Source organism: Lepidochelys olivacea, assembly GCF_965140295.1.
Source record: "Lepidochelys olivacea isolate rLepOli2 genome assembly, chromosome: 14".
NCBI classification, from domain to species: domain Eukaryota; kingdom Metazoa; phylum Chordata; order Testudines; family Cheloniidae; genus Lepidochelys; species Lepidochelys olivacea.
In genome coordinates, this window is record NC_140424.1 from 8628402 (window position 1) to 8656225 (window position 27824).

At 40.5% G+C, this 27824-nt stretch overlaps 1 protein-coding gene across 2 annotated transcripts; it reads right to left on the reverse strand.

The window, feature by feature from the left end:
• Positions 1–58: 58 nt before the first annotated feature.
• CEP95 (centrosomal protein 95) lies at positions 59–27824 on the reverse strand. Of its 2 annotated transcripts, none has more exons than XM_084648278.1 (22): positions 27712–27824; positions 25481–25609; positions 23016–23123; positions 20991–21104; positions 19993–20101; positions 19361–19473; positions 18099–18236; positions 17385–17599; positions 17115–17181; positions 16229–16293; positions 13436–13566; positions 12706–12838; positions 12006–12120; positions 11018–11199; positions 7687–7779; positions 6475–6625; positions 4704–4870; positions 3714–3788; positions 3031–3183; positions 993–1139; positions 815–886; positions 59–463 (listed from the first exon to the last, which is right to left on the reverse strand). In XM_084648278.1, the coding sequence occupies exons 1-22, from the start codon at positions 27731–27733 to the stop codon at positions 287–289; spliced, it is 2676 nt and encodes an 891-aa protein (XP_084504404.1). In that variant the 5' UTR covers positions 27734–27824; the 3' UTR covers positions 59–286. The 2 variants fall into 2 exon arrangements, with proteins under 2 accessions (XP_084504404.1, XP_084504403.1); XM_084648277.1 differs by having other exon boundaries at positions 12706–12841.

Consider the following 27824-nt stretch of genomic DNA (forward strand, 5'->3'; position numbering starts at 1 on the left):
GTTAAACTTTGCTCTGAAGGCTGAATGGTAGCTTGAAATAGTCTAATGGTCCTTTAAGTTCAAACAATCATCTAATTAACTTTATTAAAAAGGTATGTTAAAAATACTCAAGTCCTTGTTACTGACACTTACACCTATAACACTATGCTTTTCACAGTGTAAGCCAGACAGACATTTTACAGAACATCCAGCCACCACCTTCTGGTTGTGGCAATTCTCAAACATGCCCCTAACAGTATCTTAGCCAGACATAAAATCTGCATTGATATTTAATTGTCAGTATGCCTTACAAGAAATAGTTTTTGCTATACTGAAAAGAAGCCATTTGAAGTCTGGATTTCAGTCGTTCTGCTTCCAGCTCTTGGAAGAAGGAGTCATCATCATTTTGAGTTATCATAGTCTGCAGCTGCTGTATTTCCTTTTCCATCTTTGATCTTAACTCCTTTTTTGTTTTGTGCAGTGTCTTAAAAAGAATATTGAGATTAACCAAAACCACTCCAAACAAGAAATCACTTGCATACTGGGACACAGTTGCCAACTTTCACACAGTAAATATGCACCTGACTTTCACAATAAGCTAAAAATCAAGCTAATCCCATTTCAAAACAAGCCAATCCCCAAGAAGTCCAACACTGACTAGATCCCCCTAGCATCCAGTCTGGGACTGGTGGTCCCGCTATGCGCCCATGACTCTTGCCACCCCTTGCCAGGAGCCGATTAAAAAACCCACACACACTCTACTAGCCAAGAAGCCCATTTCTATGTTTTTTTTCATGTGTTTGGCATGTCTGTACTGGAAGTTAAATACACCTACTTTTACTTGTGCTTTCTCTCGGGCTTGGATTTCTTGACGTTCTTGTGATACAGCTTCTGCCAGCATTGAAAACTGAGTAAAAACATTGAATTAGAACTCATTAAGATATGAAAGGTTATTTACCAATTTAAGATTGAAAACTGGATAGATTGTCTTGGATGCAGTCAAATCAGCCTACCTGATCCTTGTAGTAGTTCTCCATGGACTCTAGTTCATCCTGGTGTACTCTTCTTTGCTCAGCACGCTTTTCTTTACTATAGGTTCTCAGCTCCTGCAGCCTTTGCTTCTGAATTTCTAAGCCTTCTTCAAATAGATTCTTAAATATCTGCCAATAATTAAGGTTTTAAAATGTATAACCGAAGGAAAAATCCCTTCGGCTGGTGTAGGTTACGTCTAGGCCATGGGGTTATGTATAGTGTAGATCCAGCTTGCACATATAAGCCACAGAACTTTAGGAAGTGATCGTTGAAGTTACAAGAACCCCCTAGATTCTACTTTCATGTTCCACCTCCCCTACAGGCCCTTCTAAAAAAGTCTTCTAAACATTGGAGGGGAAGTTCTATGTTTGTCTCAATTGCATATAAAGTTTGCTGTTTACACAGACAAAGATGGTCTCACGTCTCACTGCAACTTGAGGCACAGTTCTCTCCTCAAATCACCACTAATCAGAGGGCAGAATCTGTTACACCTCAACATCACTGTGTTCATCAGGGTTAAAGGTATAACTGACAGCAGCATTTGCCCCCATCATTGCAATGAGCTGATGCATGAGTAGGAATAGAATTCAGCTTGCTCTCCCATAGCTGTTGAATGTACAATAGTAAATGAGATAAATGAAGTGGGTTTAACATTAAACAGGATCTAACTGGCTGAGGGAAGTGGTGTCATTTTTCAGAAGGAAAGTTTAGGTGGCCTTTTAAGTTCCCTCTAAGCTGCATGGCCACCCAGCAGTCTATGAAGTGCTGTGCACTTCAGGTGCCATTGCCACACTGCTCCTGCCCTCTGCCTTGGAGCCCCGGCCAGGTGCTCCTGGGAGCCTACTGCTTGCTGTGCGGGGGTGTGTGTGTGTGTGTGGGGCTGATGTCAGGGTATCCCCTTCCCCTCATACCCCTGTTCCCCATCTCTGCAGAGCAGGGGGTGGGGAGGACATGACAGGGCTTAGGAGTGGGACCTCAGATGGAGCTTCCTGACCACTGCTGCTATGTCTGAACAAAATAGGCTTCAAGACTGGTGAGTACTGATCTACTTAAAGGGGCAGTGTGTATCGGTCTCTCTCTCTCACACACAAACTATGTATGTGTGTCTCTCACTCACTTTCCAACACATACTTATAGTATTATTGTTACTTCCTGCAATGCACATATATTCTCTGCAATTTTATTCTTTCAAAGTGCTGTTATTTTAGTTTAACTGGTCTATGCATTTCATAATTTTTATTTCTCTTATACTTAAATTTCTATGAGTGGCAAGTTCTAAAATGCCTAACCTGTCCTGGCTGGAGTAATTATCCCTATGGTAACTTTTTAAAAATATATATTCTATCTAGTTTTGTTTCTCCTGGTGATGCACATCGCCTTGATATTGGTGCGCATAACAAAATTCATTCCACACATGGATGGAAAAAATTAAAAGGAACATTAGTGGCCTTACTTTTGATACTAATAGAAACATCCTCTAAACTCAGCTTTATGATCTCATTGTGAAGAGAACCTTTTTCCCCAGGTAGTTCTCTCTGATGTCCACCCTTTACTATGCTGGACCCTCCTTTTCAACCTTGGCTAAGCCTAGTAGTTTCCTTTGTTGCCTGACAGTGAAAGTTATCTCCAGCTTTTGTTTAGGTGGGAGGTGGCTGCTCTACTGTGTGTGGCAGAACATAGAGAACAATCCTTTCATCTAGGACCTGGCTGACCAGCAGGTATAGTCCTGCACCTGCCTTCTTCTAAGAAGAGTAGAGCCAAGAGCTTCTAAATTTCTAGAAGGTCAAGGATGGTTGCTGCCAGAAAAACTATCAGAGCCAGAGTTAGAAGGCAGGAGCTAGGAGCTCCAAGGCCTGTGTTGTTTAGTTTACTTGGCCTCTAACTCTTTGTACCAACACTTTGATTTCTCAGAAGTCTAACTCCACACTACATAGTAAAGGGGGAAAGATGCTCACTCAATACTGGAGTCTCACCTAGTAGAACAAGAATGCCATACTTGAAGAAAGCACCCTCACATACCCTTTCTTCCCTTGTCCTAGCCCGCATCATTTTTGCACGCAGCTGAACGCGGTAATCCTCATAGTACTTCTTGGCTCGAGCAATTTGCTGACGTTTCTCTCTCATTTTATTCTGAGCAAACTTCTGCCGATATATGCGTTGCTTAAACTCTTGCTAAATAAAGAAAGATCAACAGGTATCAGACCACCAGTGCTTCCTGCAGAGGAAGAGTCAAGGCAGGGTTTTATGGCAAGCTTTAGTAAATAAATCAATATTAAGGAAATTCTCCCCACTCTACTACCTTGCACTACATTTAGGATTAGATCACTGTAGTATGGTGCCATCCACAGTGCTGTATAATTAAGGAATCAGCACTTATGGTAAACTAGTGTTTCAAGGATTGAACTCACACAAGGAGAGACTGAGGTCTGTTCCTCTCAGTCTTCCATATTCTCAGGATTTGTTCCCTGTTAAAGCACCAAACTGCTTCTTTAAATAGTGAATCATCAGCATGTTTAGCAACCCCACTGTCATTCTAAGACCTCAGTGGCCACATACAGCAAACAGACTAGGTAAAGTCTTCAATACCATAGCTGCTCAGGAGGCAATAGGGAGCAGCTTCCGTGGACCAAAAGTAGGATCATTTTGGCTGTATCACCATAAAAGTGTCTCATGCTGTGTGCATCCTCTTTAGAAGAACATACCAGTCTCTTGTTATGGTCTTGATCTTTCTTTATGATGTCAACAAGGAGGTCATGCTTCTTCAGTGCTTCTTCCACCTTGAGATAAAGATAACAGGTAATTGCTTTAATAAATTCTGCAGGATAGGCACTCAGTGATGGGACTTTTAACAGAGGAAAAATACTTCAGTGTACTCTGCCCCAAGTGGTTAAGAGAAAGGAAAGGGGAAAGATTCATTTAGCACTGGTGAATTAACCATTCCATGAGTTAGCAAATTCTGCAGGCCAAGAATAGCTTTTAAACTACAGGGTTTGTATGTAATAGCACTTAGAGGAATTCAAAGTGCTTTACAAAGGTGAAAAAAGTATTCATCTTTATTGCAGAGAAAGTAGTATAGAAGGTTAAATGCAAGTGAGTGGTTAAGATCAGGAACTGAACCCAGGTGTCCTGATTCAGTCCCCCTACTTTAACTACTCAAGAGTGCCTCTTTATTCTACAGAGTAGCTCTTCTTTAGACAGCCACCTCTGCTGGGGACTGAGTGCTAGTTTGACCCAAATATATACCATATATTTGTACAATAAAGACCATGGGAAAACCTATTCAAATACTGAAAGATGAAAGAGCTGGGATAGAGAATCTGTAGAGTTTGCATCTGCAGTAATATAAGCAATGGGCTTCCCCACATCCTTGTAACATGACAGTGGGCCTGCTCAGTTTTTAAGTCAGGGAGCTGAGATCTTGATAGTCCTGGTGCTTAGAGAACCAGTCCTAAACTACTCCAGCCTCCTTAAAGTAGTCTCCATTTTAAAGAAAAGCAGATTTCAGAATCGATAGATTCCAAGGTAACATATACAAACTAGTCCCTAAGTTATGCCAATACCTTACACGGTATCTATGCACTTGGTTGGGTTTTATTGCTTAGTGCAATCATCCTGTGTCCAGTACTGTTGTGTAGCAGCACTGCCCTCAGTCAAGCCTAAGAGACTGTTCATACTGAACAAGAGGTTCTCACTTCACTTTGGAGTTTCAGTCTTGATCTATCTTTGCCAGAAGCAGACTTCAGTTGTTCCATCTGTGCAAGCTGCTGTTGCCACATTTTGTTCAAAGAGTGGTGGGAAATGTGCAGGTATGGAAACTCTTCCAGGAGCAGAGGCAGGAGGTCATTGTCCTTTACTTTCACTGCAAGATAAAAGCAGATCAATACACTCCTAGAGAGCAAGTTTAGTAGTAGTTCTTCCAGAGAGCTTAAGTTCTAGCTATGCGAACACTTCAGACTGAACACCTTGTCTATTTAACATGCTGTTACTATGATGTAGCATTGTTCCTCAGTAGGATGTACTGCAGTCCTTCACAACATCCCCAAGGGAACAGTCCTAAGACAATCTTAGCTATTTTTCCTAGAGATCTATTTTACAGTATTAGAGGGTTGATATTTTTAAAAAAGCCTGGTCACCTACCCCTTTCTTTTCAAGCAGTATAGAACCCTACAATTATTTCCTTGCTCCTGTCAATCTCACTGGCTGCATGTAGTTATTTAAAATAAGCCCGAAAGTTGTATTGGTGATGGCCCTATATTTCATAAATGAAGCAAATCATTGTCTGGATCCTCCTCAAATTCCTTGGAAATACTGCATTGAGGTAGTAGGCCCCAGGACAGGAGTAATGTCCTAATTAGGGATTGATTTGAGTCAGTTCTTTCACATTTCAACTTTATCACAGGTTGATCTGAATGTGAGATGAAAGAGGGATAAATACGGGAGAGGAATTATTGAAGCTCAGTACCAATGTGGACACAAGAACAAATGGATATAAACTGGCCACCAGGAAGTTTAAACTTGAAATTAGATGAAGGTTTCTAACCATCAGAGGAGTGAAGTTTTGGAATAGCCTTCCAAGGGAAGCAGTGGGGGCAAAAGATCTATCTGGCTTTAAGATTAAACTCGATAAGTTTATGGAGGAGATGGTATGATGGGATAACATGATTTTGGTAATTAATTGATCTTTAAATATTCATGGTAAATAGGCCTGATGGGATGTTAGATGGGGTGGGATCTGAGTTACCCAGGAAAGAATTTTCTGTAGTATCTGGCTGGTAAATCTTGCCCATATGCTCAGGGTTTAGCTGATCGCCATATTTGGGGCAGGAAGGAATTTTCCTCCAAGGCAGACTGGAAGAGGCCCTGGAGGTTTTTCGCCTTCCTCTGTAGCATGGGGTACAGGTCACTTGCTGGAGGATTCTCTGCTCCTTGAAGTCTTTAAGCTATGATTTGAGGACTTCAATAGCTCAGAGAGAGGTGAGATTTTTTGCGGAGTGGGTGGGTGAGATCCTGTGGCCTGCGTTGTTGCAGGAGGTCAGACTAGATGATCATAATGGTCCCTTCTGACCTTACTATCTATGAATACTTGGGCACTTATTAATGGAAAGAGTGCCCTGCAACCATGCTGAAACCAAGGCAGTGTAGCAGGGTGCCATTCAGATTGTGGATTTATATAATGAATGTACAGCATGCAGCTGCTAAAAATGTGGCTTGCACTCACTGCTTCCATTGCAACTTGTTCAGCATGCTGAACAATGGATGGGTCACAGTTTGAGCTGTGCATCAATGGTTTGTGTATTTCAAAGCATTATCTTCATTACAAAAATCCAGACATCTGGAGATCATAAGGGGAAAAAATGCTACAGCTGACTGGTATATGTTGGCCAGATGCCTTTATTCTTGGAGTTCACCAGATGCTTTCACAGGATGCCAGTTTTCCACCAAGTAGAGTTTTGTGGTTCTTACTCTGAGCTGCTTTCTTTGGCTTTGCAAGCCCTCCTCTTGGAATCCACTGGCTCTGTTTGGGAATCCGAGGTGTGGTTTTTCTAGAATAAACTTTCACTGGCTGAGGCATTTTTGGAGGTTCTTTAAAGATGTTTTCTTGGTATTCTTGATCCTTAGGATATAAAACAGATGGAGAACAGGTATGGGATGGGAAGAGTGGTAGTTCATATGGCTTTGATATCAGAACTGAAGTAGTGTTTGAGTCTCTATGAAGGCAGTTTGCACACAGTGAGGTAGATCCCTCACAGTAGGGCCAAAAATTCACCAAATGCAGGTCAGAGGATGGTGTGCAATGGAGGCTTGAAGCTCTCCTTTGCACAACCCTAATTGTGGGGGTGCTCCATGAATGGCTGCAATGGCCCCCAGGACTGAAAATACAGCTCAGATTGGCATGGCATACAGGCATTCCAGTCATGCTCCCTTTTCTTGCTACACACCAGCAGCACGTAAAATAGTGGTGAGAACCACTGTCAGCTCCATGCTACTCACTTATCTAAGATGATCATAGCAAGAGCTACATAAAGGCAAACAATAATGCAGTTTGGCACTTACAGCTTGTACCCTGACAGCTCTAATTCTAATAGCAAAGAAATAAAAAAAATGCTTCAAGAGTTAGGGGAAAAATCCATTTCCTTACTAGAGTTCTCCTGGTGTCCTTGCACATCCCTCACTACTTGTTTCTTTTGAGGCGATTACTTCAGCTATGCAAGGCACTAGTATTGCTTCTGTGGAATTTCCAGTCTACCAAATGGTGTTAAGTTATTAAATCTTATTCTCCAATACTGCAGTACAAACTAGCCACTTGCCTACCAGGCTGGCTTAAATTCTTCCAGCCAAAGTATCTCACTACAGGACAAACTTAATACCAGAATCTTGGTCCTTGTGCAACCCCTCAGAGATGTTTCTGTAAGGATTACTAACTACCTAAACCCCTCCCCACCTTGGGGTCTATGTACCCTTAGAAAATTACATACTGCTAACCATATCCACAAAGTAGTGTAGCTGAACAAAGCTGTTTACAGCATCTATTACACTAGTATAGAAGCCAGGGTCAGCATTGGGTCATGTCATTTAAAAAGCATCACCCATGTAGCATGGATAGCAGGCATGGGTAGAGTAACTTTTAGACTTTTTTAAACAAACATCTAATTTATTCTTGTAAGCTTCACCTACCGTTTCCCTGGCTTTTGCTTTTAGCTTGGAGAGGCCCAGTTTCTCTCTAGCTTCAAAAATTCTTAATTCTTCTTCATAGGCTTTAGTCATTAGCTAGAAAACAAAAGAAGACACTCATTTTGAATTTCTACTCTCTGCAAAGGGGACAATCAGTCCAAAAGAAGTTACATAAATGAAACCAATTAGTGTTGGAGTCAAAAGGGCTTCTTTCACCTCTAGCTCACTAGGAAGCTTTATCCCTTCTTCCCGGACATGGACCTGGCCACAGTGGTTTATGCATTTATCTCCAGTGTGAATTACTGTAATTAACTCAAGATGAATGTGAAGATGCACAAACTGTTTAAAACAAAAAAAATTGCTCTTGTTATCCATGGACTAGGTCACCATGAGAACGGACTGGTGCTCAAGTTCCTCAACTGGCTCCCTTCAAAACAATTTATGGATCAAGCCCCAGCCTCATTGAACACTGGATTTTTGATCTAAGAATTGTCAAGACAGTTGCATTCCTCTGGGACAAAGCATTCTCCATCAAGAGGATCCACATATGGAACCAACTTCCATGAGATCAGGTGACTTTACAATCAAACAGGCTTTAGGAAATGCAAAACTTTGATCTACAAAAAACACTTTCCACCATAATAATGGCCCTCAAAAAACCTGAAATAAAAATCAAACTAAAAGGTTACCCTACCCCAAACAGAACTTATACCCCAAAGAAGGTAAGCTAGAGACTTTATGAAATTCTTTAGGGACATTGAGCATTTTCAATGTAAAAAAGACAGTCTGAGGGGTGGCCATATAAAACGGTAAAACGTGTCCTATGCACAGCCATCAGCATCAGAGCGCAAGGTCAGTTTGATTAGCTACAGCTAAAGGTCATGCAATAGTATCTCCAGTGAAAAAGATTCGCCAAATATAAAGTTGCTTCGGTTGTAAATATTCATGATCAGTATTAACTGTCCCACACAAAGCTTAGACCTCAAAATATAGCTTAACACAAGATGTTCAATAACTGTTTTTGTAATGTAGATAAACCATGAAAGGATTAAGCTCTTCTCCACCTAGGCATCTATAAACTGTGCTCTTCATTGGGGTAGTCAGTATTTTGGGTTGCCCATTGGGGATATTAATTTTGGGCTCACATTTCTTAAGAATGAGAATTCTGAAGCTACTCCATCACACGATAAGCTTGGGCCTCTGAGAGGATTAAAGTTCTGCTCACTCATGTGACTTGGCCTCTGCCAAAGATGAGGGATTCTGGGACTTGTAGTCCAGCAATCATGAAAACTATAGGCTGCAAAGAAGGCATGATGGACATATAGAAGGCCTACTTTCCTCAATGTGCCCAATGATGTCAGGAGGTGCTGTGAGCATCTCTGCCAAAGAGGAAATTAGGGAAGGACTAGATCAGGGGTCAGCAACCTATAGCACGCAAGCCAATTTTTAATGGCACACTGCTGTCTGCTGGGGACTCCAGCAGACAGCAGCATGCCATTAAAAATCTTGCCCAGCCCAGCACGCTCTTCTCCGCCCCTCCGCTCTCTCCTTGCAAGGCAGGCAAGCTTCCCCCTCCCCCCTGCCTCTTCCACCAGCATGGTGGGTTCCTGCCCCTCCCTCCCTGCAGCCGATCAACTGGTGGCCCTTGCTACAGAAGGGGAGAGGGAAAAGTGGAGCCGCAGTGCGCTCGCACACTCTGCTCCAGCAACCTTGGGGGTGGAATCAGTATATCCCTCCAGCCCCCTGCCGTGAGCTGCTCAGGGTGGGGGCTGGGAGCACCCCCACAACGCCAGCCCTCTGCCCTGACCTCTGCACCCCCCACACACCCTAGCCCTGACTCTGGCACCCCCCACAAATACCCAGCCCCCCCCACCTTGACTCCTGCACCCTACTCACACACCCCCAGCCCCCCATGTCCCAATTTACACCCCCCACATCCCCACCCTCACCCCAAGCACCAAACAGGATTTTCTGCGTGCGCACACACTCTCCCACCTGCACCCCTCACACCAAATGGGAGCTGCCTAGGTAAATGCTCTACACCCAAACCTCCTGCCCCAACCCTGAGCCCCCTCCCTCATTCTAGCTCCTGGCCAGACCCTGCACCCCAACCTGCGCCTTCACCCCCAGCCCAGTGCTCAGTGCACTCCCACCCTCATCTCAGTGCAAAGAGAGGAAGAGCATGGCTAGAACCAGGGAGAAGGTAGGTACCTACTCTATATGGACAGGGCCAGGACCCCAGACCAGCAGCGGGGCTGAGCAGGGCCAGCAGCCAGGACCCTGGCTGGCAGGAGCCGGCAGACAGACCCCCAGACCAGCAGCGGGCTGAGCCGCTCAGCCCACTGCCGGTCGGGAGTTCTGGCTGCCAGCCCCTTGCCAGACAGGGTCCCGGCCGCAGGCCCCGCTCAGCCTGCTGCCAGCCTAGGTGAACGGAGCCCCAGGCCAGCAGTGTAAGAGCAGTATTTTAATTTAATTTTAAATGAAGCTTCTTAAACATTCTGAAAACCTTGTTTACATATGATAATAGTTTAGTTATATAATATATAGACTTATAGCGAGAGACCTAAAAAACGTTAAACTGTACTATTGGCGCACAAAACCTTAAATTAAAGTGAATAAATGAAGACTCTGCACACCACTTCCAAAAGGTTGCCAACCCCTAGACTAGATCTTGCTAAGCAGAATGGGCTTAAGGGACAAGCCTGTGGACAAAGGCTGGAGAAGAACTGAGCAAAGAACTAGGAGAGCCCTATGTGAATTGTGAACCCCTGAGAAAAGGAAGAGATGTTCACCCAGACAAAGGCCTGTACAGCAGAGGTGTTTACCCCAGAAGGGGAAGTGAGCCATAACCCACTTGTTCATGCATGTCCATTGCTGGCAAAAAGTTTCATGTAGGGGAATCCTAAACCATGGACTGTAAATAGTAAGCAAAATTCAGTCATCCAGGATAATTTAGACAGTTTGATAACATTTCCCAAGGTATTGGGCTGAACATTAAGCCTCAAGCAATTTTAGCAAGTTCATTTTGGCTACTGTGGTACACCAGGATTGACATCTTAGAACTATGGTGTCAGTTAGCAGTAAATGGACAGTGAAGATCCTTGGGTTCCCACTTTTCCCTATTCCGCATACAGCTCACACTGCTGTAGGTGTTAAATGCAAGAGGCAGTGCTGCGCAGGTGCTGAGTTAATGCCTGTATCTTTGCTACACCCAGCCTCTTAGTAGGACAACTGTAAACTGAAAATAAAATTAATTCCCAAAATAGGCCAAATGCCCCACTAACCAGGCTGTAGAGGCATTCAGCTCTAATGCAACCCAGAAACAAACAGTTACCTTTGCTTTTATTCTTCTCTGGTCCATTTCCTTTTGCAATTGCCTGCGCATTTTCCCCATCTGGCCTCTGGCATCTCTCTGAAGTGCATCTTCAAACTCAGAGCGAGGTAGATACCTGGATGAGGGTGGGGATGGAGAAAGGGACCGTGGTCTGCTAAGAAATCTTTTGGGATGTGGGGTGGCTGTGAAATAAAGATGCGAATGCTGTTATAACTAGTATCAGAAGTTAGCAACAAAAACTATAAGGGTGAATAGACTTAAATCCAGAAGCGTGCCAAATGTTCCAGTAGTTAAACGGGAGCATTCTGCAAAGAAAGTAATTTTTAAAAACAAATACCCTTATTTTATAGTCCTCTGTCCCAAGCCTCCTGGCTCGTACCATAATTATGTATTTAGCAAGTCAGAAGTGCCAGAAGATATCACAATTGGAAGAAAAAGGCAGCAAAAATGTATTTTAAGAAGGTTCAATGTTAGGGCCTGCTATGGAAGTTGACAGTGTCAGAGCTATGTTATAACATGGTTTGGTCTAGCACCTGTAGACTGGATCAAGCCATATAACAGTGTTACAACCCTTCTCAGTGTACATTGTTTACATAATATGATTATCACAAGTTAAAGACAAGGGATGTAACACTGTTATATATTAGAACTGGACATCTATAGTGTGTTATAGGAAGGTAACAGACCCATTTTTCAGTACTTCCCTCCCTCACAGTATGGTCAAGAGTAGCATTCTGAACTTCGCTCATTTGTTACTCTGTGTACTTCACTTTTTATTTCTAGTGAAGCTTTGATAACTGTTTATGTGTGGTGTTTAGTTAACACTTTACTAACAGGATTTTATATTTTTGGGCAGGTCACCCAATGATATAAATCTAGGGCTGAAGCTAGGCTTCTGAATCTATGTTCTACTTTCAACTTTAAGTGAGAAGGAAAGCTTTACTTGTACTTCACTCAGTGCTTAAACAGTTACACTCTGGATTGTTACCTTGGTGAGGTTTCCTTCCCCGATAATCCATTACACTGTCACTGTGCTGAGACAGTTTATCTTCATCTGTCAACATCTCTTCCCTGGGATGCTCACCCAAAGCTCTCTTTAACATCTATTGATTAGAGATTATTCTAGTCAGTTTCATTAGTTCATCCTAATAAAGTCTAGAATTGTTTAACAAAATTAGAGGTACTAGTTGTAGATTTCCTTTCAGTTCTGTTGTATATTGAACTCACCTTCTGAATTTCACTGGGAATTTAAATAGAAACACATTGAAGAAATATCAAGCTAAGCAAAAAAAAGACATACTACTATAGATTTAACAGTGGTACAAGAATTTCAGAATGTCAGTATAAACTACACTATTGTGTAATATCCAACTATTAGTAATCCTAGTATTTCTCCTGAACCAAGCAGTAGTATTTTATTAAGTGACTATTAATGCATATTTTGCACTGTCACCAACATTTCTCTAATCCAAGATGAAATAACTCATTTTCTTTAAGATTATTTCTGCAGCATCTTCCATTCTTTTACATTGAATACAGTTTAGGTGTTTAAATTCCTTTAGAAATTTAATATATCTGTTAATCCTACCAAGATTGACCTGATTCCCTAGATTTTAGTTAGGCTTCATACACTTGTTACAAATGCTAGATAAATTCCAAAATACTATCAAGAATGGATTCCCACTTACTAAATCTAGTTCATTTAACCTGCGAGAGAGTTTTTCTGACATTTCATGCAGCTCTTGCTCAGATAATTTATCCTTTGCCCTTCTGCAGGAAAGGGGCTCCTCTCCAAATGAATTTGTGATAAAATTTTCATATCTGCTAAAAAAGAAAGGTTTTGTTTAAAAAAACCCGGACACGTACCACTAAGGTTTCATTTTTGTCTCAACAAAGATTCATGGTCAAAGGTTACCATTACTTAACAGATCCAGAACTCAGTTCACCTTTTTTGTTTTAAATGGGATTAGAAAATTATATAGAAACAGATCTTGTGAGACAGAATTCACCTAAGCATTTATAGCAGTATTTCCCCTAGTTGTACAGTGAGTGTTTATAAGAATCAGAAGTCCCAGCCTCCTCTGGCTGCTCAAGCCTTTTTAGGAGTATTTGGAACATTTTTCCCCCTAACAAGATACCAAGAACAGATTCTTACAAAATATTTTATTTGCATCTGTTTTAGAAATGGGTTTCTCTGTAAGAAGAAAGATCTGAGTTAAAAGGCCACTGTTAAAGGGAATAAAGATATTCTAGATCTTCACCTAAGTCTACACCTCTCACTCTGCCACTAGCACCAACCAGCTTTGGTTGTTACCTAGGCTGGATTCTGAGCAGCAGCCAAGAAGTGAATGGCCCTGTTTAAGAAAGCGAGCAGTGAAAGCCTCAGCTACTCCTTCAGTATAAAAAAACCTGACTTACCTTTTTCCACTAGACGGACTTCTTGTTTCAGGTTTTGTGATTCGTGCTACTGATATTACCTGGTCAGTGCCTGGTGAGATGTCTTGGTGTAAGCAGATAGTTGATGTATGTGAGGCATCCACATCAAGAGCCTATTAGAGAAGGGAGGAGACAAGATCAAATTATGAACTTTCAGTGAAAGGCTCAAAGGTTCCGTAGATTATGCAGCAAATTTCTGGCATGAAGAAGACCACCTACGAGAGTCTGTATGAACACACATCTCAAATCATAAAATCAGATGAGAGAGTTATACTGCCAGCCTCCTGCTCAGGAAAAGGGTGTTGAGTGTCAGTGTTAAATCAAGTCAAAAAGGCAGTTAAGTCTAATAAAACTGAAATACTGGGAGACTTCAAGTACCCACATAATCTGGTCAAGTGTCACCATCGGACAAGAGCTAGAGAAGTGATTTCTTGACATTTGAAATATTTGTTTATTGGAACAACTAATTCCAAAGCACATAAAGAGGCTATTCACTTAATCCTCAACAACACAAAAGTTTGTTCAACAATTAACCATTGAGACCACAACAGAACTAACTTAGGGCTCAGACTGAGTAGGTATATAGAGTCAGAGACATAGCAGTATGGCATACTGCTATCTTATTATCAAGAACTTCAGCCCCTATTTAAAAAGCCTGACCTACAACTTCCTACTGGTTTAACCAAGTGTCATTTATACCAATCTTGGTAAACTGGTGAAAGTGTCACTCCTGTTTAAACCTGGTTTACAGCGGTTTAGCTTGCGTCAAATTTACAGATGCAATCTAAACCAACATAACCAGTTTTAAACAGATAGAAGTTTAGGGCTTGTTTATGCATAATAGGTGCACCAAATTAAGTTAATCAGTTTAGTTAGAAATCCCCACACAAGTTGGATTCATTTATCTCTTAGGGTTACAAATAATCTCAAATGTGAACATAAGGCATCTAATGGAGAGATTTCTACTCAGCCTCAAACAGTAGCTGAGAGCTGTAAACTTCCCCATTCATCTCTGCAACTCCTAAATGATCACTGGATCTCTGAGTTAAGCGTCAACAACATTTCCTAGTTCTTCCCTAACCAACACAAAAGAGAGGGATCTCATAGCTGCAGCATTCACCGTGAGTGAGGTCTCATTTTGATGCCCCAAGTGGATGGTATTTGGGAGAGGACCATCATTTATTCCCTCTCCTGCCACAATTAAGGAGGCTTGCAGAGCCCACAAGCATATTCCAGCTCAAAATACCCAGTGGACCTCTGACTTGCAATCATATTTTGAGCACATTTAAGAACGTGTTTCACTTTATTAGAAAGTTTGAGACATGAAAAGTCAGCAGATGTTATCTGCCTTTAATCAGTGGCAGATAATAGGTTCATATTACCACAACATCTAGCTGTTGTCTATATCCTCTTGGTGGCAAGTAGTTGCATCATTTACCACTAACCAGACTAGTCCAGACCACTAGCCAGACATACATCTTACAGCAAATAGTCTGTAGACTGACAGCCTGGCACAAGAGCTTTTCCACTTATAAAGGGGAAAAAAAAACTGATTGGCTATCAATGTTTAGTGCACTGATCAGCATGTATCTAAGTTCATTACCTTCTTCTTTTGCTCAGCCACAGCAGCGTGAAGGGAAGAGTTATAGACTGCTTTGGGAAGAGTCCAGAGACTAAGGTTATGTCTATGACAGCTGACTTGGGCTCACGGGGCTTGGGCTGAGGGGCTGTTTAACTGTCGTGTAGATGTCCAAGTTCTGGGACCCTCCCACCTCTCTACATTGCCATTAAACAGCCTCTTAGCCTGCGCCCCATAAGCCTGAGTCAATGGGCATAGGCCAGCCACAGGTTTTTAATTCCACTGTAAAACATACTCACTGTCCTGCAAGTAACCCTTGTCGTAGCCGAAGGTAAAAGCCTAGAACTGCAATGTTAAGTTGGCTGATCTGGTTATAGTAAGACTAAAAACAAAGGTTTGTTGGTTAAGTTAGAAGTGAAATCCACTATATTCTGAAAGTCCTATTCACCTCCCATCAAAGCTTATCTTCTCATGTTGCCAAGTAGTAGGTCAGCCCCACAATGGCTTCAGCCATTTTTGGTGATCAACCAGCCAAGAAGTGCTTTATGGAGCAAGTAAACTTCTCCTGCTCAGCTAGTTTCCTAAGGACCTGCTCCCCAGCAGGCCCTTTGAGTGGAATGAAATCTGCTAACCAGTTTGTGGCTTCTGAATTATCCAGTTGTTCCAAAGGGCAAATGCAAGGACAGAAAGGAGGGGGAAGTAGTCTGGCTAGGTCGCTGACTGAGGCAAATCCTCTGTTGAAACCCAGGCAAGTCACATTTTTCTGGAGATACCTGACTCTGGGGTGTGACCAATATCGTAAGATACTAGGCAACGAGGAAGTTAAAATATTCTTCCCAAACATCTTTAGATAAATCCAGCTGATATGTAGTAGCTGGGTGCTTTTGCTGAACTGATCAACAATATAAATGTCAGTGTTTACATCATCAGGAAGTGCTAACATCCCATTGAGAAATGACTAGTGTAGTTTACAATCTGCCTGTAGACACACCAAGTCAACACTGCATCAGGTCACATTCACAAGGTTTTGAAAAGAAAAGCAGCAACAAGTTTAAGAGGAAAGCTTCATTTCTGCAAGGTAGTAGGAATACCAAAAATCCCCTGCACAATTGTAGGGAAATTCCATGTATGCAGGTTTACAGCAACTCTGCCTAAAACATATATTGATTTTACAAATAGTGGAAAGTCATAGTTACCTTAGCCACATCATCTGTGCCGTTTCGCACATCTTTTGACACTGCCTTATCTCCAACTGGAGAAACTGGCAAAAGAAACAGCAGTGTTTACTGGATTATTTATTCTCTACATAGCACTCAAGTGTAGTTAGTGATTTACAGAACAAATACAAAAAGGCATGGACCCTGGCTCAAAGAGCTTACAAACTATTTGTCAAAAGAAGTGTAAAACAATAGGGGAAGGAAGACCGTAATTAGGTGTGTGGCTATTCAGTTATGGCATGCACACATGGATTTTTATTTTTATTTTTTAAATTTAAGGAGAATTTCTTGTAGGCTTTGAATTTTCAGGACTGTCATCTGAGAGGGTGATGCTATGGAAACTGGAAAAGTAGCCAGTGTCTCCAAGGCAACAGAGAAGTTAGAAAATAAGCACTTAAAATGAAGTCTTGTATATACTAGGAGGGTTTAACCATGCTTTCTGGAATGGATTAACAGTTTGTCTTAGGCTACATTCATAGTTAGTTTATTCTGCACCAGGTCAGCTGCACCTTTTGTTACTGAGTTTCTGTAAAACAGACAAAGCTTAAATGGATTAACTGGAGCGGGGGGGAAGGGAAGGGAAAGGGAAAAAAACAGTTGAGCAATGGACACACTTTACTTCTCAGCACAATAAATCCTCTTTGACTATGACCTATTTTCACTCCCCTGGCAGACATTGTGATAGAAGTGATTTGCTCACATCTGTTAAGAAATGTGAATTTAGTAAGGTTTGAACAGCAAAACACAGATTAAGGTTTTCAAAACAATGTTTCCCCCAATGCCAATAAGATGAATTCAAAACAACAAGCACCAATATTTAGCACTCCATTAGAAACAGTTAATATGAAGCACAACTTGTTCTTACCAGGGGCGAGTCTCGACAGAGGAACAGTATCAGAAGTAGTTGACTCCTGTCTAAGTGGTTCTGTAAACTGCAAAGAGAAGTAAAAATGCATATTAAATTAACAATTCAGTATTCTTCCTGCTGAATAGGAATGTTTTGACAAGGCCATAGATTAATAATCCATTTGGAGATACAGTCCAGATAGATAACTCATTACTTCCATTCTAGAAATGCAATAGAGAAAAGCTGAAGATATTTACTAATAAAACCAAGTAAGAGGTTTTCACTTACAACAGAAGCTTCAAGTCCATGACTGTTAGCCGAACCTGGGGACTGTCTGGCTGAGCTTTGGTATTCCCTTCCCATTGAATAATGAGACCTGGGTTCAGGAGGCTGATATGGTGGTTGCAAAGGAATAGCTGGGCGTATGGGCTCCCCAAGTTTTTTAGCACTGGAACTCAAACTCTCTTTGAGAAATTCAGTGGAATTAACAGAATCCATTGATCCTTAAAGACAAATATGCAAAGTTTATAGTCTCAATTAATCCATTTAACAAAAATGCCAGCTGGACACTTTCATTCAGCATCATCTTTGAATAAGCATGTTACTCCTCAATCATTTTAGAGTTTAGTACACATAGACATTGACAGTAACTTCCATCTTTGTTGCATGCTGCAGAATTTGGATTTTGGGTGTGAGAAACTAATTAGAGAGAAGAACTGATTTGATAATTTAGCATTAAGTTAGTTGAACAGTCATATGAACATCTGCGTTTTCTGATTTATCAGGTGTCAGACCATTCAAATTTCCTCCAAAACTGAAATAAGGAAGAAAGGACAAGAACTACTTATAGAAGTAACTCTAGATAAAAAAAATAAGAAGCCTTCTTTTGTCAGCTACTGTATTCCTAGTCTCAAATCCATGGCTGTGAGGATTACTGCCAACAGAACTAGGAAGGCTAAAGAATTTCTAAGGTACTTCTCAGAAAGTCAGAATTTCACTCACCTTCCCTCTCTTTTACAAGTGCTCTTCTGCTGCTGGAAAGCTGAGTAGATGATGCCACAGTAACCCCAGAGTCTTCAGGTTCCTTGATCTCCTTAGACCTCTCTCTCTCTGCCGGCAACATTTCAGGGAGCTGGAACTCTGGAAATGATTTTTGAAAGTAGGTTAAACTTATGTTTAAATAATTAAATGCATTTTTACTATTGGCTCTGTGTTTAGACAGTGTTCATATTGGACTGAATTAGTAACTAGCAGTTGATGCTCTTCACTGCTATTGGGACAGCAGAATGTTGCAGGGGGAAGTAGTAATACTTCTAGGGATTGTATTTATCCATCACAGTATGCTACAAAACTTTTACTCACAGATTTGCTCAGCTACTATTGTAGGGGAAAGATAAGTCAGCCTCAGTACCCATTCAGTCCTTCGCTTTGCAAAGGAAATTATCAACAAAAATCCTATTGGTGTTCAGAATGAGCCCAATTTAAGTGGCTCCTATTACCAATTCCCTAAGCCATCTGGTTCCCTTAAAGAATGTTTCTGAATTGCCCAGACTCCTACCAACTGTTTGCTGTAAGTAAGCTTAAAGAATAATTCATTACTAGGTTTACATATTGTGTCTTGAAGCAACATTGTTACAATTTTACATTTCATACTGTGATAGTCTGAGGCCATCCAGTTATGCTTTCATGTCCTCGTGAACTGGGTCTAATTCACACTGTTTTGCTATGTAGTCCTTTTTTAGACAAAACCCTCAACCAGAAGGGATAGATAATGGTCAACTCTAAATCAGGTTTGAAACCCCTAAACTCTAGGGAACCAGATGTTTCCATCTCAGCAGGATCACCTTATCTTGACATAAGTACACTGGGTACCATGCAGTTCCATCTGTGAAATAAGAACTATAATATAAGAGTATCCATCTGCTATTGGCAATTATTCAAAATCCACTGGTGTTACTTGTAAGAGTAAAGATTTCTCCTGACCTAGGTTTTCTCCGACCTACAGTTATGCAGGGTACTTTATGCCAGTTGACTTTCCCTATCTGCCCCAGAGGTGGCTTCATCTCAGTTGTGCTAACCATATACAAGCTGAAACATTAGGGAACCTTCAAAACAAAAGGAGCTATAAGCTTTTTGCTTTACAAGCATGTTCCCCACTCCCTTCATACATTTAAAAATACTAAGCACTTTTGACAGCGTATGTTTGATTGCTAGAAGAGTACATGTCCATATAGAACACTCTTAAAGATATATTTTAAACTCACCTTCCTTTCTTAGAGAAAATGAATGTGCAGTGTCCCCAAGCCTGATTAATTCACTAGTAGATTCTGATCCTTCTACCTCCCAAGATGGGACAAAAATATCTGACGGGGAAGACCTAAGAGGAACACAACGGAGCAGATCTATTAGCAATAACAGTCTTTGCTTGCCTAGGCCACAAGATGGAGCTGCAGATGAATCCTAACTCTACATCTTCAGTTAGCTGGCCTTTATTTTTTAGAGGAGTATGATCAGTTTCAAAGTAAGCTAATTTAAAAAAAAAATCATGAAAATAAATGTAGTACAATTGATTAACTAAGCCTCAGCAATTTAAATTAAAAAGCATGCACTGAGATGACAATGGAAGTTTGGAACATAACTCAATACTGTACAGATTCACCATTAAAGGTGGATTAAAAAATTTTAAAACTGCAAGTTGTCTAAGGGTTTGCAATGCAAACACATACTTGATCCAAATTTTAGATCTCTTGCTCCCCAAAGATGACCAAGCATTCCATTTGATGCTTTTACTAAGTATGTTTTTTTTATTTGCATTGTATGAACATGCTAGACACTTTATAGATATGTAAAAATACAGTCACTGTGCCAACTTTAAAACATTCAGAACCAGTCTTACTCGGCAACTGATGGAAGTTTCAGAGGTGGCACAGGTTCCTTCAGGTCACCTTCCAGCTGCTCTTGAAGCACCCTTTGAATTTCATTGTTAGCTAGCTGGTCAGGTTCATCTGTTTATAATCAAAATTCATTTGTTAATTTCAAGAAAAACCACACACACAGGATGGGTATTACTGCCAATATCACAAGAAATAATTTGACAGAAATGGCAATTTTAGACTTAACATACTGTCAAACTGTCATACTGAACAGGTTTGTATATTTTGGTTTAACAGTACAGTTTATATTAATATAACAACTTCCACATGCACCTTATTCAATAGAAGCTTCAGTGGTAAGTTTAGAGAAAATGTTAACACTTTCACACTAATTCATAAAGTTGTTAGGAGATGGTTTCTGCCACAAGAGAGCCATGTTAAAGGAGCCCTTTTTTTTTTTTAAAAAAGGCTTCACCTTTTATTACCGTATATTACCGAAACTAAAAGATTTTAAATCCAAACTTTCTGTTCACCAGGATTACTGAACGAAATGGAACAATAAGTACAAAACTTGGGAAATGAAAATAGATTAAGTTCCACTTCTGTTTGTGATCAGTTTCAATCCCTTGCTTTCCTGCAATGTTTAGATTACAAACATTGCAAGCAAAGTTTTAAATCCCAGCAAAAACCTGCTTAATTGCAAACACTCCTGTTCATCTTAGGTATTGTAAGAACAAGGTCTACAAAGTCTATTTTCCATACATGATACTAAATGGCTATGGGCTTCCTCAAAAATATAGTTGCTAATCGGGGGAGGGCAAACTTAATCTAATACTAGGAGCCTATTCCATCCTTAAACATACAAAGAATGGTGTATATATGAAGGCGGAACTTACGCTTCAGTATGGTAGCTTAATAGTAGCACAGGAGGTATGCAGGCAAGATAAACAGTCTATCATAATAAGCAGCAGCAGCACATATCATCTTGAACTGAGATACCTTTGTTAGTCTATTTACTCACCCCCATTCCGAGAAGACGTTTCACTGATTTGTTCTGTAAGATATTCAAGCAGGCCATCAAATATTTCTAACAGATTTCGGATAGATTCTCTCTCTCCTTTCACAACGTTCTCTCCTTAACAGAGGTTACTATGAATTAGTAATTAGAGCTTAGAGAAAAAAAATTCAACTTTAAAAATGTGTCAAAATCTTGGAAAATCTGTTCAGAGAAATGCACATACAGATATCAACTCAGAAAAAATTTAGCCAGAGTTAGATGTTTGGGTCACTGTTGGATGTTTATTTCTGTAACATATTTTAAGGTAGGTGGCAAACATCCTGAAATTGTACATTTTCTGTTCCAACAATTCAAAGCCTAACCTCACTGACACTTTTCATCAGCTTTCATGGAGCATACTAGACATCAATATTACACGCTGCATACTTAGTCTAGTGAAAGTCACATTAGCAGTTCATCCAGTTTCTACAGGGTAAACATCTGCTAGAGCAGGCTGTTGAGATCTTTGCCTACACTTTGTAGCTGGTTCAGCAGGTAGTATTATAGTCAATATGAAACTAATGAAAGATTCCTGCCTTCAGTTTGTTGGGGAACTTGGTAGGATTCTCATACATACCTGCTACTGCACAAACCAACTATTAGCTGGGAAGGCAGGATGTAGGAGTCTTTCAAAAATATCAGCAATACTCTGTAGACATACCTACCAGTCAGCAAGAGATGCTGTTAGGAGGAGAAGGTTCCATCCTCCCTTTTTAGGGAATCAGTTATTTATACGATACTATTGGTTTTCGCTAGCCAGAGTAGAAGCCCCTAAAAACCCAAGTCTTCAACGTGTCCCACCCAGCACAAAACTGATAATCACTGTGTAGGCTCAGATTTCAGAGGACTTAGATACACTCCAGTTATTTACAAAAAGTCACAAGCAATACTGCAATCTCCTTTACAAATGTCAATCTTCAGAGCAAGCCAAATATCCAGATGGGTATTAATGTATAATTGCAACCAGAATTTGAACTATTCCCTCAGTATTTCACTGAGGATGTTTGTTAGCACTGTTACTGTTAAGAGATTGACCTGGTTTTTATTTCAAGATACATTGTTCAGTAAAAAAATTCTTAAATTGGGACTCATTTCAAGTAAGATTAAATGACAGGCTTAAAAATGGAAGGTCTCAAAAAACCCTGGGATTTCAATTTAGACAATTAAAATATCTAAATAACTATTATAAAAATTCACATTGTAACATGAATGTCATAGCAAATATATTTACTACTTTGACAACATCCAATTAAAATCAATTTTAAATTAAATAAAATTTGAGACCATATTGGCTATTTCTCACTTGAATTAGTACAAATATTCATATTTTGAACAGATTCAAACGTACACAACTACCTATTAGCTAGACAGTTCATCTTGACTTGTCTGTTTAAGTATCTGTTCGAGTCCAAGTGTTTACCACCACAATGTGTTTCTCCTCTGTTGCCAAGTATGGCAATTATACCCCCAATCACACATTCAAGGCTTCTTCTACTGTTTCCAAGGTGAGAAGGGAAAAGACTCTTCTCATACACCCTGACACAGCCAACCACAACATTGTTCCAGCTGAGTGGAAGAGTGTGACTTGATGCAGAAAACAAGATAAAAACTGCTATATATTCCACTAGGAGTAATTAGATGTCTGCAGTTTCTCAATCCAACTGGTAGCTTCAAGGTAAAAAACTAATAACCTCAACGTTGATTTACTACTTTCTACACTGCAATACAGTACATATGAAATCCAATTAGGTGCTTTAATCTAATTTTTTAGTTATTTGCTTGTTCTCTAAATTGATGGCCCAGTTTTCAGACCAAGACTATTTTTGGGCATAACTCATTGCACATGCACAATTTTGCATGCAGATATGGAAACACTCTGAAAGATCAGATCCTTGCTTATAAAAAGTAAGTTGAAAGTAAGGTCTTAGGTATTTTTCAATCACACATGTATACTCCTCATTTCTGTTGACTATGACTGTAAGTACTCACCAGTGATGTGAGACAAGCTGACCTGCAAGTAGTCCAATGCCAGAGAATCTATTACTGCTTGCACATTATGTGCATCATCCTCTTGGCTTTTGGGAGAGGCTATGAAATCTACAAAGAAGAAGCATTACATCATACTACAGCCTACTTGAAGGGGATAATGTTGTGTGTAGGCCCTAAAAGCGGCATAGTTGTTTCTAGTTTATTTGCAATGAAGTTAAATGCAAAGATTGTGTAAAGTAAGGGTGGGAAACCCAATTGTCATTTTGTCATAGGAAAACAATTCAATGGTTACTGCATATAAGCACAGAGCGTGCACTCAAATACATAAACAGATAAAGAGCCACTGGTTATAATTCACATGCATCTGCATTCAGTTATGAAACTTGACTTAGAAGATAAAATTGAATAAAGTAGTATTTTTCTCTCAGCTTTTAGTACAATGGGAAAACTTAAAAACAATTTAAATTTTGGGATCTTGACTAGAGTTTGTTGTATTTTGTTTAAGGTCTCTCTCTTCTGTACTATACCAGCAATGGTGTTACATGAACCAGTTTTTAAACACTTTAAAATTAGTTTGGATTAACAGGCTTCAGAGCATGTCTTCATTAAGATGTTTTTTTAACCTCAAATTTGATTGCCAGTTAAAGCAGTTAACACCTTTGTAAAAGCTAGTCTGGACATTCCCCAAACATTTGTAGTTTACCCCAGAGTAAAAAAGGTTTACATACAAAATTGCTCAGCACTGGCTTAGTTCTGCTGCCAGTGAAGTCAATGGGAGATTTATCATTGATCTGAACAGGAGTTTGGCAGAGGTTTAGTGCTTTTGAAAAAAAAAATCACATTCTAGATATGTAATACTAAAACATTTGAATAGAATAGGATATGATTCAGCATTAGCATTCCATTCAGATGAACTGGACCAGTTCTTACTTTTCAGAGCTATGGTTTTAGCCTGTCTGTAGGCCCTTCAAGGCCTGGTCTACACTAGAAAAGATTCATCAGTAGAGGATGGTTTGCTAACATAACTCCAGCTCATACTGACAAAAACAAACAAACAAGAGTGCTTTACCACAATAGATGATACCAGTTCAGCAGCAAGCAAAATAATAAGCTATACCAGCAAAAGCACTGTGTCTACATTAGGGCTCTTGTTGGCAAAGAAAAATGGCTAAAAGCCCACAATCTTAACTACATTGCTATGCCAGCAAAAGCCCTACAGTAGAGATGGCCCACATCAACACTGCATTGAGTCATATTCTTTGTTTTCTTCACATCAATAAAGAACGGATAAGCAACTTAAAACAAAACATGAAAGCTTAAATTCTTCCAAAACTAATGGTTCTCCCAAACTGGTACTGGTATGGCAAATTACCAAATACCAATGAACCTTGGTTATGTTTGGGATTAGCGTTATAAGCTACATCCACTATAGAAAGTGGAGCAATGCCAACAGCCCCACACTACAGTAATTTTTCCATTGCTCTGGTTTAAGAAAAACTTCTGTTATAAGCATGAAATTTGGGAGGGGAGGGAGAAATCGTTTGTAACATGATCCCACCTGAATCTTGTAATAAAATTCATGATAGGAGGCTTACATCACAGAAGGTCAGTAGAACAGAATTGAACAAGATTATATGTATTTGATTTTGTAACAGACAGCTGTCCTGCTGGTACCTTCCACCCAGCAACTTCATTCCCAAATTCTAGCACTACAGCAGCCTTGTCTAGAATAGGATAAGAGGCGTATTAAAACATCTTTAACATGTTTGAAATTCCATGGTAGATAAGGCTTTTAAGGGTCTGTCTTTTTGACAGCAAAACATTCTTTACTCAGGTTAGGTAACTCATTTAAAATAACAATGACATGGTAACTTTGCTTGTAACTTGGGTTAGCTGTTTGAGTTAAAGGCAAGAGGGGAGCCTGGAGTTGAATTTGAACTGCTAACCCCAGATACAAGCCAAGTTAGAGTGTCTCCGCTGCTATTTTACTCAAGTTAGCTAACCTGAGTTTACACTTTTCCTGTGTAGACTTATCCTAACATATACTAAGCTGCTGAAGTTTTTAACCAGATTAGCATGGTTTAGAGGCAGTGTGCCTTGTCCATACTAAACTTTAAAACACAGATAGCATGTGCTACCATCACACCTTTAAATCCTACTGCAGACAAGGCCTCACTTGAGTAGTTTAGGAACATTTAAAGAGTACACCAATCTTGTATGCACTAGATTTTTCAAACCTGTTTGTTTGAATGTTAAGCTACACAATATGTTTACATGTTGTGTACAGCTAGTATTCTACTGGCCTGAGTTTACTTTGCGATTTTACTTTTGAAAATGGGTTATTAGAACTTGAGAAATTAATAATTTTTCTCCTACTACCATTGTGTTTATTTATATGTTTGCATTTATAGAAACGAAGAAAGCCACCAGAGACATAAGTAATGATATAGGATCTCTGTTCCTACCTGGTACTTTTTCTCCCAAGATTGACTCATAAAGTCCAACAAATACATTAGCACCACATTCTGTGAGCTTTGTCACATGCAGATTTACATGACATTTCATGAGAAGATCATTGGCGACATCAACCCATTCTATTAAAAAAAGTTAAAACATGCAAATGATTTAGCTAGAAAACAAATACAAAATCCTGTCTCTGTACAGTATGATGGAAGGAGACGATCAGCTAAAGGCTCATGTAACAGGTTTTGCAAGTAGAAAGTGTCTTTTTATGCCTGTTAAACACTAAAGAAATTATTTATGTACTAGTGGGAGAAAAAGACAGGAGTGAAAGACAGCCCTTTGTCACCCAAATTGCTTTTCATTATGGAAAACTGTATTATTTGATATTTGGGCAGAACAATAAAGAAGGACAATTAAATTTAATATGACCCTTGATCTGACAATTCAAAAAATTCTATTGTTATTAACTAAACAATACAAGAATTTGTTTCTTTCTATTAGAGATCTGAAGTTTATGGCAATGATCCTGCAAGCCATCCACATACAGAATTCCCATTAATTTTAAGGATAGATGTGTCCAGAGTGCTTAATGGATCAGGCCAGTTTTTTGTATTTTCCCTTCAGAAGCCAGAGCAAAAGCTGCCAATAATGCTCATTTTCCCCAATCCCAACACAATCCATACATTGCAAACATCACATCAAAGAGTGCAGGACAAACTTCGTCTACTGGCCTAGTACACCAAGTAATTTTATGTAATTTTTTTCATGTTGTGCCAACATATAGAAGGAATTATTGTTTACATAAATATTAAAAAGGATATTTTTTAGCATACAGATGGAGATGGGATATTAGAACATGAATGGGACTTGGGATGTAGCAGCTGTTGTATTATGAAAATTGGGTAGTTTGATTTCCATCCAACTTTGAGGAAAGGAGCAGACTAACAGGTCCCAACCAACAGACCCTGATGTGAAATGCAATAAGTGTGCTGCCTTCCAGTCACATCAAGGAAGAAGAGAAAGGGAGAGTGGAGGGGAAGTGCACAAATGAGCAGGGAAGAAGCAAGGCTAGCTTTAACTTAAGGGCAGTCACTTGGGACAGCAAGATGTTCAGCATGGGAAGAAGAGCAGAAGTTTGCTGGGGTGTCTACCAGTGGTCCGGAGAGACAAGTTAACTCCCTCCCCTGCCAGCAGTGCTACCACACACATATTCCTCTTTTCTGCCCCAACACACAAAAAGTTTTCTGCATCACCTAGTAGTTTTTAGCTAGTAACAGGACAGAGTGGATGAAACAGAAAGTTCAGGAAACGATAGTAAGCAAAGCAAATTTTTGCTAGAGCTTCAAGAACCTGCTGGTTGATGTCCTGAAGTGATTTTCTCCTCCCCTGGCTGAAGCGTGGCCACATTTACCCCCCAAAAGACTTACCCTAAGGTTTCATTTTCACATGCATTCAACATCAGGAAATTAAAGAATACTTCTTGGTTGTTTATTAGTCTTTAAGCTATGGCCCAATAACTTGTTTCATTTTCAATATTAACATGTTAACTGAGGGCATCTGGGATCCCTCACCAAAGAGAAAGCCTCAGAGACTGTAATTAAGTCATAACACAAGAAAAGGAGTCACTTTGTTTTGGGACATAGGGCAAGAAAGATTACAGGTACTGCCCTCACCAAACAGTGCTCAGATAGGAGAAAAGGCAACCCCCACCTAGCCCAGCACGGGGCCAGGACCACAGGCAGGTGGTGGATATTTACTGCTCTACTTAATTTTTTAAGTAAACATAACTTTGAAGACAAGTTGGGAGGCCTCCCTGTGACATAAGCCATTCCCTCCGCTCCCTTGCCCCACACAGCTTTCCAGAATAAATGGTAGCTACTCACCCCAGCTCTAAAACCTACCACAGAAATGAGACAGTGGCTCCTACCCACACAGCCCATGTATACAGGCTAGGAAGGATGGGCGAGAACACAGGGCCCTAGCCTGGGACTCCCGGGACGAGGGTTCAAGTCCCACCTCAGCCTCACCCTGTAACCCTGGGCAAGTCACTTAATCTGCCTGTACCCTGGAGACAGTACCTCAGGGCTGAAAGGCAGCAGTAAGGAGCCAGCTATTATGGTGAAAAGGGCCGGCTAAGTAGCTTGGGGGGGGACAGGGCGAGCCCCCCCATCCCTCCCTCCGGCCACCACACACACACCATGCCCCCCACGGGGCTCCCTTCTACGCCCCCCACCTCTCTCCTCAGGGCTGCCCATGGTTCCCTGGGACGCGAAGCCGAAACTCCCAACGGGCGAATACAAACCGCCCAACAGCTGCCCCCCCCCCTTCCAGGATATTTAAATAGCG

Excerpts from the sequence above, each read along its gene's own strand:
- CEP95 (XM_084648277.1), bottom strand. The coding sequence starts at position 27,733 with ATGGGCAGCCCTGAGGAGAGAG. Across the intron at positions 19,474-19,992 it reads AAACTTCCATCAGTTGCCGA|GTCTTCCCCGTCAGATATTT; the intron begins GTAAGACTGGTT and ends TGTTCCTCTTAG. Across the intron at positions 1,140-3,030 it reads CTAGGACAAGGGAAGAAAGG|ATATTTAAGAATCTATTTGA; the intron begins GTATGTGAGGGT and ends AATTATTGGCAG.